Genomic DNA, 17,068 nt, shown 5'->3' on the forward strand with positions numbered 1-17,068 from the left:
TTTTTGATGGCCTTCCACTTCTTGGGCTGTTCTCAGTGCTTACTCAACTTTACGGAAAGAAGTATACCACCACGATACTTTGCTACAATCCATTACACCGTTCCCTCACACCTCTTACAAAGTGTCGTAAATTTCTGTTGGGTTCTTTCCACATAGGGATTTGATTTTGATTTAGGAAACTGGTCACTATGTGTAATCCAATCTGACTCCATTTCAGGTTCCATTTTAAAATTGAATTACTCATGACACACCCACACAAACTAGCAAACTCATGTATGACCATAACTCCTAAGGTCTCACTTACAGCTGACGCGAATTTTGGCTTGATTGCGCCACCGTAATGGTTGCATGTGTACAGTGTGCAGGAATTTTGAAATGACCCTCATATACTGTAGGCAGTGCACACATTTAAAATGTCTTAAAATCACATTAATGTTCAAGCTTTTGATATTTTTTTATTATGTTAGTTCAAAGTTATTCCCTCCATTTGGGATTGAGAGAGGTGCCACAATTTGCTACCAGCATAGTCTGAAAAGTTTGCAGAATCACCACCTGATGTCAGTGCTGGCACTAGGTTCCATTGTAATAATAGGTCATCCTTTGTGGGTAAGTATGATGCATCAGAGATCTGTGGTGCAGACGCCTCTATGTTGTTGTTTCCATGGGGTGGTTTGTAAAGATGCTAAAAATCGAGATTTGGGTAGTTGTTAAGTAATCTGTAAAGAAAAATGTGAAAGCAAAGAAAATTTGTGCCAATTTACAGAAAATGCTGGGGCTCTTCTCCATCTTATTCATTTGTTGTCAAGTGGACAGATAGGTTTAAATTTGGTCGAGACAGCTTAGATGATGATCTGCATAGTGGTTGGCCACAGTGTGCCGCTAAGACATAAATTATTGCAGAAGTGCATAAAATGGTCATAGAGGATCACCAAATGAAAATGGGGAAACTGCCGAACCTGTAGGGACGTCATCTGAATTACATTTTACAGTGAAATTGGCTGTGAGAAAATGATCTGCTAGATAGGTGCTATCACAGATACATTAGAATGGAAATGTGCAAACAATGTCTGACCCATTTTCAGAACAACCAACAATATTTTGTCTGCAGGTTTGTGACCACAGATGGAACATGGGTCCACTATTGTACCCCAGATACAAAACAGCACCAGGGCTTTGGAAACATATTGATTCACAGCCACCAAAGAAAGCAAAGCCAATACCTTCAATGGGAAAGACCATGGTGTCAGTTTTGTTGGACAGTAAAGGGATTCTGCTGGTACATTATCTTCCCACTGGTAAAACAATTATGGGACAGTACTATGCTAACTTCCTGGACCAACCATCAAAAGATACGCAATAAAGGCCTGGTTTGGCAAGGAAAAATGTCATATTTCATTAAGACAGTGTACATCTACACACAAGTGTCATTACCATGGTAAAAATACATGAACTGAGGTATGAATTGTTACCACACTCACTTCATTTGTCTGATGTGATTCCATCAGACTCCCATCTCTTCCCCAAGCTCACAATTTTCTTCAAATGGGTTTTCATACTGGCCACTGTGGGACCTGCAGATACACCACATCTTTCATGTGTCCCCAGAGGAAAAAGTCCTTGGAGGTGAGGTCCAGTAACCGTGCTGGAAACCCCTGAATGGGCCAGCCCCATCTAATCCATCGACATGGGAATTGTTGGTTTAGCGCCTGTTATGCCACCGTGGCATTATGTGCAGGACATCCATCATTTTGATACCACGTTATTTGACACAAATTAAGGGCTATGCCTTCCATCAGTACAGATAAGGTACATCCCAAGAACTGCTCGTACTGTCACCTGTTAGAGAGTGCCATCAACGAAATATGGATCAATGAAGTGGAGTCCTACAATACCGTGTGATACATTGACATTCCACTGATGTTGATGTTCAACTTGGTGAATCCAGTGTTTGTTTTCTGGTGACCAATAGTGCATATTGTGTAATATGATGTTCCCAGGGTTTGTAAATGTGTCGTCATCAGTAAACAGTGCCCTACACATAACGACATGGTTTTGCTACAGAATCCACCGACAGTATTCCAGGCAATTGTGAACATTGTTGCTGTGGAGGCCTTGATGTAGTGCCACGTGATATGGATGGTCCTATGTGTGTGCAGAATATGCACCACGCTTGTTCAAGAGATTCCCATCTGTCTCTCCATTTCACAAAAACTTGCATGAGGGCTTACTGCAGCAGCCACCAGAACAGCTGCCTCTGCTGCTTCATAAGTTATGCCTGTGCTCTGGAGCTGTGTTCTTGGAGACACCTGCCTTGTCGTGCAAAACCTTCTAACAATATTCATGGAGGTAGAGCGAGTTGGATGACTTCTATTAGAGTACCACTTGGCATACATCTGTACTGCACATGTACCATTTTGGTGACATTCTCCATACAATAAAATCATGTCAACTATTTCCTCATTTGTGAATACCACGTCGAATGCCTAGAATAGATGGACATGTAAATTAATATCACGATCACAACAGTGATACAAATTACAGTGTACACTACACTGGTGCCATGTACCTGTACATACTCCATGCAGAACAGTCTGCTTCATCGTGAGCTGTTCCCACACACAGTGCTGATTGCCACCTGTTCCTGTACACAACTGCAGAGGCAAAGTGTTGATTGGGCAGTATAATGGGGTGGCATACACTAGCCAGTACTCTTCTGTTGTCTGTACACAGATAAATACAACATGCATGAGGGACATCGTTATGTCATATTAATGTTTGTGGCAGGAGTCCCTATTATTACTTTCAGCCATGCGATAACAGTAAAAGTAAGAATACGTACATCAATCACATCGCGATTACGAGGAACGTGCAGGTCACATTTGCATCGCAGGAAGTGCAATAGTGGTGTGTTTCGTTCATTTTACGCCCCAACATCGCATTCCAATTTCTCGGAATGTAATTGACATATTGCGATGCACCCACCACCATTACTATAGTGATTTCTCGTGTTGTTGATAGTGTATGGGATAATACGGGGTGTCCATTTTAAAAGACACAAGTTTGTGTTGGAACCAATATTTGCACGTGGTTTAGAATGTCTCATAGTATTAACTTTTGTAAGCTACTGCTGTACATTCATACCTGTAAAAGCCGTTTGTCAGTATCGGTTGTGGTTCCAGAGATATAGGTGGTGAAAAGTTTAGGGGGGGACACCTCGTATAAGTTTGCTATGTGACCTGAGACTGAGATTGCTGCTGCATTCTTTGTTTTAGGGTCTGTCAGTTTTTTGGCTGCAATAATATCAGTGCATTGCCGAAGTGTTTTCGTGATGCAATTGGAATTTTTTACAAGTATATCTGTGGGTCAATGTGTCTAAATAACCAAACAGTTATCAAATATTAATGTAAATCATATTGATCTTTTACATTTCTTCAGTGGTAGCTGTTTTGTCACATACAATGAGGTATCAACCAGTAACCGCCCACCCCAGATTCTGTAAAGAATCAAACTCCCACTTATAAAATGGCTTCAAATATATGATTAGTTTCCAAATTAGTCAATGTGTTAAGTATTTTGTGTTAAGCATATAAAATACCTTTGGTTGAAGATACAAAACCCTAATTATATTGGTTTATTCACCCAAAGAATAATCAAGAAAAGATTTGAAATCATGTGTGAAATCTGTTGAAAGGCACGAAGTGCTGTCATTCTCAAATACTGGAGGAATGTAGTCTGGGTAATTTGTAAGCTGTGATCTCGAGTATATGATTTTCCTGTAAAAAGCTTTACAGTGCGACCACATAATGTGACACATGTTCTAGCTGTTACTTCTTTAATGATTATTAATCCCTAATTTGAATTCTGTAAGTAATCTTTAATTGTTTAATGTGTATTATTTAAGAGGTATGCTATTGCCTTTTTAAATAAACATATTTTAGTTACCACTTTCAAATCCTTGGGAAAATTATTAAATTATTTTAATCTCATATGGAAAATAGTGTTTAGAGTTTTTCAGTTCTTTACATTTGGCAAATGTAAGCCCAAACTGTACCTTGTTCCATGACCATGTTTTTAACTATTCAGAATGTAAATAGAAAAGGGAGAAGGAAAGTCTGGACTGCAAAGCCTGTTCTACAGAGGACATGTGAGCTTGAAAAATTACCCACAATGCACGTGTTTCGCCCCCCTCTACTCTGCGGACGTGGTTCAAATGGCTCTGAGCACTATGGGACTTAACATCTGAGGTCATCAGTCCCCTAGGACTTAGAACTACACTCCTGGAAATTGAAATAAGAACACCGTGAATTCATTGTCCCAGGAAGGGGAAACTTTATGGACACATTCCTGGGGTCAGATACATCACATGATCACACTGACAGAACCACAGGCACATAGACACAGGCAACAGAGCATGAACAATGTCGGCACTAGTACAGTGTATATCCACCTTTCGCAGCAATGCAGGCTGCTATTCTCCCATGGAGACGATCGTAGAGATGCTGGATGTAGTCCTGTGGAACGGCTTGCCATGCCATTTCCACCTGGCGCCTGAGTTGGACCAGCGTTCGTGCTGGACGTGCAGACCGCGTGAGACGACGCTTCATCCAGTCCCAAACATGCTCAATGGGGGACAGATCCGGAGATCTTGCTGGCCAGGATAGTTGACTTACACCTTCTAGAGCACGTTGGGCGGCACGGGATACATGCGGACGTGCATTGTCCTGTTGGAACAGCAAGTTCCCTTGCCGGTCTAGGAATGGTAGAACGATGGGTTCGATGACGGTTGGGATGTACCGTGCACTATTCAGTGTCCCCTCGACGATCACCAGTGGTGTACGGCCAGTGTAGGAGATCGCTCCCCACACCATGATGCCGGGTGTTGGCCCTGTGTGCCTCGGTCGTATGCAGTCCTGATTGTGGCGCTCACCTGCACGGCGCCAAACACGCATACGACCATCATTGGCACCAAGGCAGAAGCGACTCTCATCGCTGAAGACGACACGTCTCCATTCGTCCCTCCATTCACGCCTGTCGCGACACCACTGGAGGCGGGCTGCACGATGTTGGGGCGTGAGCGGAAGACGGCCTAACGGTGTGCGGGACCGTAGCCCAGCTTCATGGAGACGGTTGCGAATGGTCCTCGCCGATACCCCAGGAGCAACAGTGTCCCTAATTTGCTGGGAAGTGGCGGTGCGGTCCCCTACGGCACTGCGTAGGATCCTACGGTCTTGGTGTGCATCCGTGGGTGGCTGCGGTCCGGTCCCATGTCGACGGGCACATGCACCTTCCGCCGACCACTGGCGACAACATCGATGTACTGTGGAGACCTCACGCCCCACGTGTTGAGCAATTCGGCAGTACGTCCACCCGGCCTCCCGCATGCCCACTATACGCCCTCGCTCAAAGTCCTTCAACTGCACATACGGTTCACGTCCACGCTGTCGCGGCATGCTACCAGTGTTAAAGACTGCGATGGAGCTCCGTATGCCACGGCAAACTGGCTGACACTGACGGCGGCGGTGCACAAATGCTGCGCAGCTAGCGCCATTCGACGGCCAACACCGCGGTTCCTGGTGTGTCCGCTGTGCCGTGCGTGTGATCATTGCTTGTACAGCCCTCTCGCAGTGTCCGGAGCAAGTATGGTGGGTCTGACACACCGGTGTCAATGTGTTCTTTTTTCCATTTCCAGGAGTGTACTTAAACCTAACTAACCTAAGGACATCACACACATCCATGCCCGAGACAGGTTTCAAACCTGCGACTGTAGCGGTCGCGCAGTTCCAGACTGAAGCACATAGAACCACTCAGTCTGTGGACGTGACTGCTTGCACAAAAATCATGTGTACAATCATGTTTAAACAGAATAGGATGGATCTCATTCTCACCTGTATGAAAGTGCTTTGTGGATTCACAGACAACCAAGTGGGGAGCCCAACTGATAATAACGTGAAGTTCTTTTGAATAGTGTCTCCTGCTCAGTGAAATATTGTAATTTGTTCATCTCATAAATAGTTAACTGGTGAAAGAGCTGCTGTAAACACTCATTGTAATTTAAATGATAAGACAGTTATGCAATGAAATGAATGTAATTCAGCAATCTGGGTCAATCTGGAACTACTCTTAAAAATTTGTTCTTGTTCACTTGTACATACATTCACAATGTAAGCAGAGGTGAGCCACTATGTGTTTCTCATTAAAGGAAAACTTGTCTTCAATGAGTAAATTAATAGCGTCAACAGAAGAGCAACATTTATATTGCTTTATCCATGATTTCCAGCTTTTATAATGAGGTCGTTTACACATATGGGCAATTTACTTTCACCTAAACTGGATAAAAACAAGTAATACAGCATCACCATGTCAGTCTAAAATACAGATATATACATTAATCATTACAAAAGGACATAAAACACTTGATAATATCAAAAAGTGAATTTAAGCTGTCTATTCACATGTTGCAAGTTGACAACAAACACAGTAGACATGTGAAGCAGACGATTAGACAGGCACATACTGTGTACAGATTTTCTTGTAGCAGGACGATCTGTCATGTGCAGCGCTGCAGTAGACAATGACTTGCTTGTTCTGTCCCACGTGCCGTGTAAAATAGGCTTAAGAGAATGCAGAACCCAAGGGAGAAGAGACCAGCCTAAATTAACATCATATGACTGGCGAGAACTTAGTGTGAGCGGTACTGAAATGCTGAAGCCCAAGTTGTGTTCTACAGGATGCTTCTGTCCTTGTTTTTGCCTTTGGAGGGGATGTTTTAATATAATGAAACCTGAGATTCAGCACTGGTTTTAAAATTATCTGTCTATTAGCTCTTATTCAGTTTTTCCCATTAAAGTGACCAGTGTGTACACACACCTGTTTTGTTGCAAGTGTTGTTAATATTTGGTTGCTGTTGTTGGTTTGAAATAAATAAATTTGTATAGTCCCATAAGAAAAGAAAATCCATAAATTGCATCTGTGGATGTATAATGAGAATCTCAACTTGTAGTGATTTACTTTCAAAACATTTGTGTGGTTTTCAGTAGACATTGAACTTCCTGTTACAGTGTGCAAGCCTTCTGTTGCCCATGGATCAAGCAGAGCTCACAAGGTTAGTTGTTTTGAAATATATATAAATGTTGTGTGTGTGTGTGTGTGTGTGTTTTACAAGTGTATGCATGTGCATGTTTGTGTTTGCAGGGAGTGAGTGAGTGGAACCATTAGTCTAAAACGAAGCTGATCATATTGTAGATTTATAGCAAGGTCCCTATTATCTGGGTTAATGTGGATCTGAGACTGTATGCATAATTCAGAATACACATTTTTACCAGAAATTGCTATTTTCTGTATTTACGAAACATACTACATGTCACATTTGAAAACCCACAGCATTATTTATGTGTTACTTGCTGTAAAATTACAAAGTTGCGCTTAAAATAAATTGTAGTTCATATCACTTGCTTTCAGAAAATAATTTTTCAATATTTCCCATCCATAATAGCTCTCATTTGCTGGAGAGTCAAAATACACATTTAGTCTAACAGATTTTGCCTCACATACTCAGATAACTGATCGACACATTTCAGTGGATCAGAGTGCACGGTAATGGGTTCCTCAATTACTCTTCTTTGGTCTCTTTTTCTCCTGGGCACAATGCATTCACTGTATCTGCGTCACATAACTGCTCAAACCCTGATTCCTGGGCATAGCTATATAACCAGTTTCTGGTGGTTTCATCATCTATATATTCACAATCATATACTTGTATTCTGAATGAAAATATTTGTTCTAATTATATCAGAATACTTCCAGCTTCATTTTTTTATTTCTTTCAAAAATGCACCAAACTATGTATGGATAATCCACACCTGGGTAATTAAAGCTTGCTGTACTGTCAAATGTACAGTAAGATTGTTTTTAGCATTTTTGTATGCGATATTTTGACAAGTGACTTATACATCTCTTCACCTGGTGTTGCAAGCGAAGATCTGGGACCTGCCCTACCTGCAACTAAATTATCTCAAAACCTTCACTGAAATCCCTTGGTGAAGAAGATTGGATAAGTCATTGATATATTGGGTAGAAAAGTCATAGTCACACTTCAGCTGGTTACATGGAGATATATTTTCAAAATCATTGCTGGGGGAACCTCAGAAATAAGAACAACTAGTTAATTGCCAGGACTATATTTATAATTGTTGGTGCTGAGTAAACATTTACGCCTCTCACAGGGTGCTTTTATTCTTCTCATTTTTTGTATTATACTACTGTATATCTCAATTAAAAACTTGACCTTTATTTGTGTATAACTTGCAGTGAACATAGAAAGTATTCTCAGTAATTTTTTAAATATGGTATTATGTAACTTCAGATCAGCTTTTTGATTGAATTCGAGTTGTCCTAGCAGATAGAAGAAATCGTCAGATGGGAAAATAGCTTCATCCATCCACAACTTTCGTTCTGGACTCTGTACCTCAGGGAATAATTTATGTAGAGAGGTATAACTTGACAAACATGTGTGAAAGGATGTGGGGTTTAATTGAAACCAAAAATTCGAGCAACATGTTAATGACATCACATGAGAATCTTGTAAAAAAATTCAGTATGATGGGTGCGAGCTATACCAGTACATTACAGGATGATGACATCCCTTGCCTAGCTGATAAACCCATGCTGGAAGGGACAGCTTTTATGCAAGATGGTGCTTCATCCCACATTGCTACACGTGTGAAAGATCTCTTATGCGTATTGTTGGGTGAGGATTGCGTGCTGAGCTGCGACTTCTGTCATGCTTGGCCTTCCAGGTTCCCAGATCTCAATCTGTTTGATTAGTGGTGATGAGGTTGCCTGAAGGCACAAGTCTACCACATCATCCGATCTGATTGGAGATGCTGAAAGACAATATCTGACAGCAATTTCTCACCATATCCGCTGACATGCTGTACAGTGCTGTTCACATTGTCCCTCAACTGTAGGTATTGTTGATGAATGAATGATAGACATGTTGAGCATTTGTTATAAAGAACACGAGTTGTTATGCTTATTATTGTTTTTGTATCATATGAAGCTAATGGTCATTTTGTACATTTTGTTGTGGCTTCAATAAAACACCATGCCATTTCAAGCACATGTTAATTTTATCCCTCTATCTTCATGTGCTCCTGAAATGGCATGGAAAATATATAAGTAGAGCGAAGAAGAATGGGAATCATTGTAGTGAAAATGTGAGCTGCAAATGGAGAAGACCATTGATGTAAACAGCTTTGGCAAAGTGCAGATTGTTATGACCTGATACCTGGGAAGGAGTTTCTCTTAAACAGTGATGCTGGTGAGCTGTACATGTTCTACTGTTTTGACATTTATGGAAAGTGTGCAGTAATAAAAATACCCTCAGCTGTATGTACCAATTTTCTATGTATTGTGACCTGATCAGTGATACAATCCACCATCTTCAGGCTCCTCTACAACTCATGGTGATCACGTTTTCAGTGGTGTATGCACTGAGGAACAAAAGTCATGGAATACCCTCTAATATTATGTCAGATCTTCTTTTGCCTAGCATAGTGCAGCAACTCAATATGGCACGGACTCAACAAGTCGTTGGAAGTCCCCTGCAGAAATATTGGGCCACGGTGCCTTTTTTTTAACTGTACATAATTGCAAAAGCGTTACCAGTGCAGGGTTTTGTGTACGAACTGATCTCTCAATTATGTCCCATAAGTGTTTGATGGGATGCGTGTCGGGCAATCTGGGAGGCCAAATTATTCTCTCAAATTGTTCCAAATGTTCTTCAAACCAATCACGAACAGTTGTGGCTCAGTGACAAGGTACATTGTCATCTATAAAAATTCCATAGTTGTTTGTGAATATGATAGATGAACATAAACATTTCCAGTCAATAATCAACTCACTTATACCAGAGGACCCAGTCCATTCCATGTAAATACAGCCCATACCATTATGGAGTCAGCACCAGCTTGCACTATGCCTTGTTGATAACTTGGGTTCATGGCTTTATTGGTTTTACACCACACTTGAATCCTACCATCAGCTCTTAACAACTGAAATCGGGACTCATCTGATCTGGCCATGGTTTTCCAGTCATCTAGGATCCAACTAATACGGTCATGAGTCCAGGAGCGGCACTGCATGCGACACCATGTTGTTAGCAGAGGCATCGCGACGATCATTTTCGCCACGGTGTCCTAACATACACATTCCTCGCATGTCCCTATTGATTCTTGTGGTTATTTCACGCCATATTGCTTGTCTGTTAATACTAACAACTCGACACAAATGCCACTGCTCTCAGTTGTAGTGTGAAGGCAGTTGACCACTGTGTTCTCCTTGGTGAGAGGTATAGCCTGAAATTCGGTTTTCTAGGCATATTCTTGGCACTGTGGATCTTAGAATATTGGATTCTCTACCAATTTCTGAAATGGAATGTCCCATGCATCTAGCTACAACTGCCATTCCACATTCAAAATCTGTTAATTCATGTCGTACAGCCCTAATCACTTCAGAAACCTTTTCACATGAATCACCTCAGTACAAATGACAGAAATTTAACAGAAAGTGGTTGAAGAACAGTAAAACCACAAGTTGGCGACGAGATGTTGGACATCCACACTTCATCACTGAACGTGAAGGTGGAGGATGGGAAGCAGTCTATGGTAGTTCTGACAACAGAACATTATGCTCATACAAGCATGAGTTTTATGAAGCAGACCATTCAACATATATTGTTGAACATGAGGCTCTGCAGAGACATCGTCTACATTTTCCCATGGTGACTGAATGACATTAACAATTACAATTGCAATGGGTCCTGGGTCAAAGAGATTGGATGATGGATCAATGGAAATTTGTTTCCTGTTTGTTGAATCATAATTCCTTTTCACCAGGTTGATGGTCATGTCCGGATACACCACTGTCCAGGAAAATGAATGCTCAAAACACGCACCATGCCATAGTCACTGGCCACTTGAGGCACTATTATGCTATGGAAAAAATTCACGGCTTTAGGAGCACCTGTGATACTAATCAAAGGCACTATGACAGCTGTACACTTTGTGAAAATTATTTCGGATCACCTGCATCTCTTCATGCTTGATGTCTTTCCTGGTCACTATGGCATCTTCCAGCAGGATAACTATCTGTGTCACAAGGCCAGAATTGTTCTGCAGTGCATAGAAGAAGATGGTGGTGAACTATGTTGATGTTTTTTGGCCACAAAAATTGTCTGTTCCAAAACTGGTTAACACATCTGGTATGCTGTCGGGTGCCAGCTCTGAGTTCAAAAACCACCGCCCCATAATTTACAGGAATTGCGTGGTCTATGTGTAGACATCTGACACCACATACATGTGGAAACATTTTCAGGAGTTGTCAAAACCGTGCCACACGGAACCCACACTTTGTTCCGTGCTACAGATGGGTAAACACACCATTAAGTAGATGGTTATAAAATTCTAGCTAATCAGTGTATGCAAATGATTTGGTGCATAGCTATGTCAGCTCTGTGAATCTGTTAGCAAATAATGCTGATAGCAAATAATGCTGCAACACCAGAAAGCTGTATTGGAACGTGAAAGTACCTGCAGAAGAGTGTCAGTTTACCCACAGAAATGTAATGTGTTGTGCAGAAATAGGCATGATACAGATTGGTGATCATTATTTTAAACTGTCCTGCCTCGAAATGTTCATGTTGGGAAACTTAAAGTTGGACATCTGCAGAGAACTTAGATTGATTGAAAAATCCCAAGAAAACTTAAGTCTCAGAAGAAAGATTATATGAACGTGTGATGTCTTCTTTCGGACATGTTCGAAACAACATACACCACGCGGAATTCGCAGATGTGATACATATTATGTAAATTGAAGGTAGAGAAGAGAGAAAGCAAAAGAAAGGGAAGGAACTAATGATAGCAGTGACATCGGTACTTTATATGGAATCAGTGGACTGAGTAAGGGGTTTATGAATTAATGTTTTCACATTGTTAACATGCTTTGTTCATTGTATCAGAGTGCACAGTTTCTAACCTGTTGTTGGTGCCAAGGACCTCTCTGCATTGCACATTTTTATGTTTGATTTAGAAAAGCAGTGTAAATGAGTGAAACAAATTAGTTGTCATTAAAGTAGTAGTGTAGCACTATTCAGTTATTAACACCACTCTTGTGCATTATTTTCTTCTGGTTTTAAAGCTATGACTGTTAAAGTGAAGTACATTTGCAGGAGATCTACTATTTTTCAACATGATTGGCATGATTAAATTTTAAATAGAAAATCATTAATTTCATTTCATAATGATTCTACATTCGCTTAGGTTTTTCATTTTGATTTAGAGGCTTAAATATAACTGCAGAATATCAATACAAGAATAGTGTTATAATGATAATTTTTTAAAAAAAGACGTTATCAGCGATCTTATATTAATATGATAATTATAAAACAGTCTTGGTCGCAAATTTCTTTTAATCGGAGAGACCGGTTTCAATCCATAAGGATCATCTTCAGACTCCAGAATGGCAGGTGGACTTCCATGGAGCAAGCTGCACCGATCCACAAAGCTGAACTGACTGCTGGAGCCTCATTGAAAATATATGTACATGAGGTGGCATATTATTTAGTCATGCTGCTTAGTATTTTTTTTTTTTTTGCATAGAGTGACATGTGTTCTCAAACAAGATTTCCAAATGTATTGGGCAGACAACATCTCCTCCTCTTTCCTCACCTTCAACATCACATGAACATGAGGGCTCTGGTTGTCATTTTGGTGTGCAGTACTTCTCACTCAGGCTGTAGGGAGCTTTACTCAGTGTACGTGGAAGTTTACAATCTACAGTATAATGGAAAGGATGGAGTGCTACTCCCCATATAGAGGATACATTGAGCTGGAGACAGTCACAACAAAAAGGTTGCTTTTGGCCACAGGGCCTTCTTATAAAGTAGAAAACACCCCACATTCTCACAAACGCAGCTCATACACATATGACCACTATCTGTGGTTGCCGATCAGCCTTAGCAGACAGAGACAGTGGTCTCATGTGTGAGTTGTTTTTGTGTGTTTTCTACTTTAGAAGAAGGCCTTGTGGCTGAAAAGAGAAATGTTTAGCAGTCTTTTTTTTCTGCCTGTCTGCAACTCAGTATCTCTTCTATATGGTGTGTGCAGCAAATCCTTTCCATAATATTGTTGTTATTCCATCTTGGGTTTCCCAGTGTTTGGAAAGTTTAGAAGCTGCACTTTCAGAAGGCCATAAATGCATACTATCAGAATTATGGCTCGAATTTTCACATGGTATCAATTGCTGGGGCTGCCATCTTACAAATATGCTTTTTTTTTCTCCTTAAAATATGAGGTCAACTTGGTGATTTGGTGATGTTTACTTGTAAGACTTGCTTGAGACACTGTGTGTTAACACATGCAGTACTCACAGAGTCATGCTTCTCAAAATAATAGTTGTATGATCTTTTCTTATTTTTCATCTAAGTGCATATGTGTAGTTTCAATAAAGTGATCAAATTACAGCAGAATGGGACAGTGTGCATGCTTGACAATAGCAACAGATGGACATGCTACATCATTTTCAGTCTATTTCCACTGCAGTTGTTCAGTATCAAAGCCACAGCAATTACTTTATGATTTTTACCCCAAGAATCCTTATTCTGCTGGTTTTAATCACAATATTGAAACTCCACATTTTTCGTTCATAGTGGGGTACTGCATTGTTAGTGCTCTCTAGTTCCCATTTTTGTCCTTTGCTGCCATTTTCTTACACCTAAAGGGTGCTATTATTCACTGTACATTTAACCAAACTGTGCCTATTGTATGTAGAACTCCAGTCTGAATGCTAGATGAGGAGGCAGTTATAAATGTAAATTATTTCCATCATGTCTTATTATTTTACATAATACAAATGACTGTAATTGGACTTTTCTTTTATAACTGCTAATACCAATGAGGAATAACTGTACAGTGAAGTAAGTCCAAGCAGTCTATCTTGAAGCTCAGTCATTTACTTTACACAGTATGAATGAAACAACATATAATTATAATTGACAGTCACAGCCCTCAAAACATAATCCATAATCAATGAATTTGATATTGATTCTTTACACGATATTACTATTCCCAATTTTTTCAGACTGAACTGCATTAATTTTAGCTGGCTGACTCCAAAAGATAATTTTATAAGGCAAAACAGACTGCAAAAACATGCTTTTTCAAGTTGAAATAGTTGCAAATGAAATCCTAAGCAGAGGCTCAGAGCTGTTAAAACAGGAAAATGAATACAAAGATGATGCCACACTTGCCACTCTTTGTGAGTAGTTTTTAATATATTTCTTTATTTATTACATTGTTTTGGCTGCTGCCATCATCCTCAACATTAGTGCATACCTTGGGTAACACTTGTATCTTTGTAAACATTGTGAGCCGAGTTGACAGTTGACATCCCACTTAGATGTACATTTTGTTGGTACTAACACTGAGCATTGTTTTACGAGTTCTACGTTTTTGTGAGTGTACTTTTTAAAAGTTTTTAAGTTTTAATTTTTGATCTTTTGCAGCTTGATATTGTATAACAAACGCTTCCCACTCTTATGTTCCTTTAATCGTAATTACAAATCTGATGATGATATTAGCTAAAATGATGTATTAAATAAAGAAGTATATTAAGTGATCTAGAAGGTTTTATTCACAATATATCCACAATGGTAGCAAACTCATTCAGGAAATCTATTTTCTATATTAATTTGCTAATTTCTGATGCAAAAAAAGAATTTACTCAACCTTGACTTTTGAGCAATAAAGGAATTTGGAGTCCTGCGAATCTTGTGTTAACAATATTCCAGTCCATCCTGCAAACACAAGTTTCTTTCCTTTTCAAGATGTGCCTCATCTTTAACGAGCGTGGAGTACGTGACTGTCAGCCTCCGTGTGTGGCTCAGAGCTTCATCAATCACAACGCCATCCTGTACAAGATATATGTGGTGGGAGACAGACAGCACATCGTTGAGAGGCCATCCCTCAAGAACTTCTACCCATGTGGTGAGATGCGCCGTCTTTGCTGTTTTTGCGCTGCTTTAAACTTTGGACTTAGTGCTGTTGTTGTTGTTATTGTATTTGGTCCAAAGCCTGGTCTGATGCAGCTCTACATACTAGTTTATCCTGTTCAAGCCTCTTCATCTCTAAATGACTACTGCAACTGACATCCATTTCAACCTGATTACTGTATTCATGCATTGGTTTCACTCTACGAAGATTTCGATTTTTACTCCCTACACTTCCCCCCCCCCCCCCCCTCCCCCACCCCACCCCCAATTACCAAACTGATAATTCTATGATGCCTTAGGATGTGTCCTATCAACCGATCCCTTCTTTCAGTCAACTAGGGTGATAAGTTTCTTTTTTCCTCAGTTTGATTCAGTACTTCAATTTTCACCATTCTTCTGTAGCACCACATTTCAAAAACTTCTTTTCTCTTCTTGTCAGAACTAATTATCATCCATGGTTCTCTTCTGTAAAAGACAAGGGGTGTCCAACCAGCAGACTGCATGCAGCCCAAAGCAAGTTTCAGTGTCTCCCAAAAAGTGAGGGTCTATCACATGATCAACAAAAAATAAATTCCATAAAATTACGGTTTTGTAAAGTTGTGATGAGTGCATGCAGCCCAAAGCAAGTTTCAGTGTCTCCCAAAAAGTGAGGGTCTATCACATGATCAACAAAAAATAAATACCATAAAATTACGGTTTTGTAAAGTTGTGATGTATTGAATATTTTCAATTTGAAACTTCTGCCGCATAGTTTCTCTCTCTCTCTCTCTCTCTCTCTCTCTCTCTCTCTCACACTCTCTAGCCCTTTCCCCCCTCCCCCTCCCTCCTTCCCTCCCTTGTAGAGTAGCCCAAAAATACTTGTCTTCTCCTGACATGGCTCAGGTGAACTGAAAGGTTGGACTCCCTTGCTGCTGACAAATACCTTCACGGAACATTTCCTAACATTTAAATTTATAGTAGATGTTAACAAATTTCTGTTTTTCAGAAACCCTTTTCTTTCTATTGCCAGTCTGCTTCCTATATGCTCTCCACCTTGGCTATCATCAGTTATTTTGCTGTCTTTTACTCTTAGTGTCATATTCCTAAAATAATTAAATCAGCATGACCAGATTTAATGTAATTACATTCCATTATAACACCTTGTCAAGACACTATCCATTCTGTTCAGCTGCTGTTCGAAATCCTCTGCAATCTCTTATAGAATTTCAGTGTCATTGACAAACCATAAGTTTATTATTTCTACTCCCTGAACTTCTTTACGGCTTGCTCATTGTGCAGATTCAATAAAATCAGGAATAACCTACAAAACTGTCGCAGTCCCTTCTCAACCATTGCTTCCCTTTCATGCCCCATTGTAGTTATTGATTTTGTTATCCCGATCCAAGTACAAACATAAATAATGACATTCCAATTGGAATGTTTGAAACATATTATTTTCCAAGACAGAAATACAGTTGAATACACAAGAATTCTACTGGGTAGAAAGTATAGAAAATCCCTATGACGTTCCGTCCATATAGATTATGTGATTCACTGATCATGTTATTTTATTTTTGTATAGTTTTTACAACACAAATACATAACCTTTCACAGTGCGTAACCAGTTTTAACCTCTTCATACTGCCTATAGATAGGAAGAGGAAACAAAGAATCATTATAAAATCTACCAAGAAACTGTAGGAGGGAATTTGGTATGCTTAACCCTTTAACTGCTGTAAACAAGATAACTAGCCATGTTCCACCACTCCATAGGTGCAGAGGATGTCTTTAAATGCAGACCCTGGGTTTTCCTGAAGTGGTGTTGTTGTGTTTACGCGTCCCGTTCCACCAACCTTTCACTGCTGTGGTTGAGTTACTTCCATATCTCAGTGAATAAAAAAGTTTGGACAATTTATCATACAACATCTTTGTACATTTCATATGCTACAGTATGTGACCTTAATCAACCATACACAAAGTTTACACAATGTGTTTTTACATCTGCAAATTCCTTAAAATTTTGTAAAATTTTTTAGCTAATTT

The 17,068-nt window shown here is 40.0% G+C and overlaps 1 protein-coding gene across 1 annotated transcript in view; it reads left to right on the forward strand.

Annotated features, from left to right (window-relative positions):
* LOC126424818 (inositol-tetrakisphosphate 1-kinase-like) overlaps window positions 1-17,068 on the forward strand; it is a 100,959-nt gene that overhangs the window by 58,929 nt on the left and 24,962 nt on the right. The window contains exons 6-7 of the mRNA XM_050087612.1: window positions 7,059-7,102; window positions 14,882-15,041. Coding sequence (XP_049943569.1) covers window positions 7,059-7,102; window positions 14,882-15,041 — 204 coding nt within the window. The remainder of the gene's footprint in view (window positions 1-7,058; window positions 7,103-14,881; window positions 15,042-17,068) is intronic.

The sequence above is a fragment of the Schistocerca serialis genome, chromosome 10, assembly GCF_023864345.2.
Source record: "Schistocerca serialis cubense isolate TAMUIC-IGC-003099 chromosome 10, iqSchSeri2.2, whole genome shotgun sequence".
In the NCBI taxonomy this organism is placed as follows: domain Eukaryota; kingdom Metazoa; phylum Arthropoda; class Insecta; order Orthoptera; family Acrididae; genus Schistocerca; species Schistocerca serialis.